General features: G+C 35.8%; 1 protein-coding gene across 1 annotated transcript; it reads left to right on the top strand.

Annotated features, from left to right (window-relative positions):
• Window positions 1-636: 636 nt before the first annotated feature.
• LOC111379850 (60S ribosomal protein L13-1-like) lies at window positions 637-1,926 on the top strand. Its single transcript, XM_023003281.1, has 4 exons — window positions 637-785; window positions 948-1,081; window positions 1,419-1,577; window positions 1,655-1,926. Exons 1-4 carry the CDS (start codon window positions 677-679, stop codon window positions 1,874-1,876), a joined length of 624 nt encoding a protein of 207 aa, XP_022859049.1. The 5' UTR covers window positions 637-676; the 3' UTR covers window positions 1,877-1,926.
• The last annotated feature ends 6 nt before the right edge of the window (window positions 1,927-1,932 follow it).

The raw sequence follows: 1,932 nt of genomic DNA, 5'->3' as shown, positions 1-1,932 counted from the left end.
TCGACGTTTTATACGTACAAGGTTAAGATTTTTGAGATGGCTACGCCACTTCTTTTCATTTTAGTAAGGAAATGTAGGAATACAAACTGAAGTTATTCATTTGATTTTTATATATTAGGCCTGCTTAGAAATTGAAATGTGTTTATTTTGTATCTATAGATAGATATATGATTTTCTCTGTGATTAATGTATGAGCTCTTGTTATTGAATTATATGATTTTAACATGTGATTAATATACTGTAGTTATTTAATCTGTCTCATATGTAGCTTTAGTTAGTATTGCATATGTTGCTTGTCTATAGCGGATACCTGTGTCTGAACTGATTGCCAATTAACTTGACTATTAATTGTGGCGGTAGAATTATAATTTTAAAATTTTGAGTCGGTTCAAAGTATGATTTTTTGGTTTCTGATATGTTGACTGGTTTTAGATTTAAACTGAGTTATTTTTGTTATAAACTTTATGTCGAAGACATCTTGAACATTGTCACTAATTTGGGTGTGGAGTAAATTTCTAAATTGCTATTTGTAAACTTGTATAGTTATGCCAATAATTCGTGATTTTATCTGTTTCTTAGCTTTGCATTGGAAGTTATTCATTGTTTACTTGTATTCGTTTATTGTTTGATCTGACTTCATTAGTAACTTACCGCTTCTCTGTAGTTTGGGTAAGTCATGGTTAAGCATAACAATGTTATCCCAAATGGGCACTTCAGGAAGCACTGGCAGAACTATGTTAAGACGTGGTTCAACCAGCCTGCTCGCAAGACCAGGAGAAGAATTGGTAAGCATCCAATTTCATGATATCAACCTTTATGTTTTAATTAACTCATGTAGCACAACTTCTATATTTATTATTCTTTTTGTGTCATTTGTCTGTCCCATCATCTGTTCCAAATTTTGCATGACTATATTTTGACTCATGTTTGATATATCTCGCTTGCAGCTAGGCAGAAGAAAGCTGTGAAGATTTTCCCTCGTCCTAGTGTGGGACCCCTTCGTCCCATTGTCCACGGGCAGACACTGAAGTACAACATGAAAATCAGAGCTGGTAGGGGATTTTCGCTGGAGGAGCTCAAGGTGATTCGTTCTCTGTAATGACTTTGACTGCATTTATTATGATCCTACATAGTGGGCTGTCTGTTTCCTTCGTTTTTCAAAAGAATTTTATGTAAAAAATTTTATATGCATATGAGAATTCAAATTCCAAATCTGATGTTCTCTGTACCTATGCTCATGCTACCTAGTGTTCTGTTCAAACTTTAGATTTAATTTTTTTATTCTGGTAAGCGTATCTATGAGTTTCCCTGCTTCTAATAATAGCATCATGCCATTTTTATTTGAAGTGCCTTTTTTATGTGCTAAAACTTAAAACTTTGATGAGTTTAAATAACTATTGGGTCTGTGTATCGATCAGGCTGCAGGTATCCCTAAGAAATTTGCCCCAACTATTGGAATTGCAGTTGATCATCGTCGTAGGAACTCTTCCCTGGAGGGTTTTCAGACTAATGTTAATAGACTGAAGACTTACAAGGCCAAATTAGTCATCTTCCCAAGACGTGCTCGAAAATCCAAAGTAATGTTGATTTTCGGTGGTAGAAAATGGCTGCGCATTCTTTGTTTCTTTTTTCATGATTGCTGGTTCTCTTGCAGGCTGGTGATTCTACTCCAGAGGAGTTGGCAACAGCTACTCAAGTCCAAGGTTCTTACATGCCAATTGTACGGGAGAAGCCAACTGTGGAGCTTGTTAAGGTCACAGAAGAGATGAAGTCATTCAAGGCATATGACAAGCTGCGTTTAGAACGAACTAATAAGCGCCATGTTGGAGTCAGGGCCAAGAGGGCTGCTGAGGCTGAAAAGGAAGAGAAGAAATAGTGAGATTTTAGCGACTGTGATTTTCCACCTTTTTTTTTTTTTTTTTTTTTTTTTCC

The sequence above is a fragment of the Olea europaea genome, unplaced genomic scaffold (genome assembly GCF_002742605.1).
Source record: "Olea europaea var. sylvestris unplaced genomic scaffold, O_europaea_v1 scaffold20400, whole genome shotgun sequence".
NCBI classification, from domain to species: domain Eukaryota; kingdom Viridiplantae; phylum Streptophyta; class Magnoliopsida; order Lamiales; family Oleaceae; genus Olea; species Olea europaea.
The sequence above is the reverse complement of the archived record's forward strand: the minus strand, read 5'-3'. Positions and strand labels throughout refer to the sequence as shown.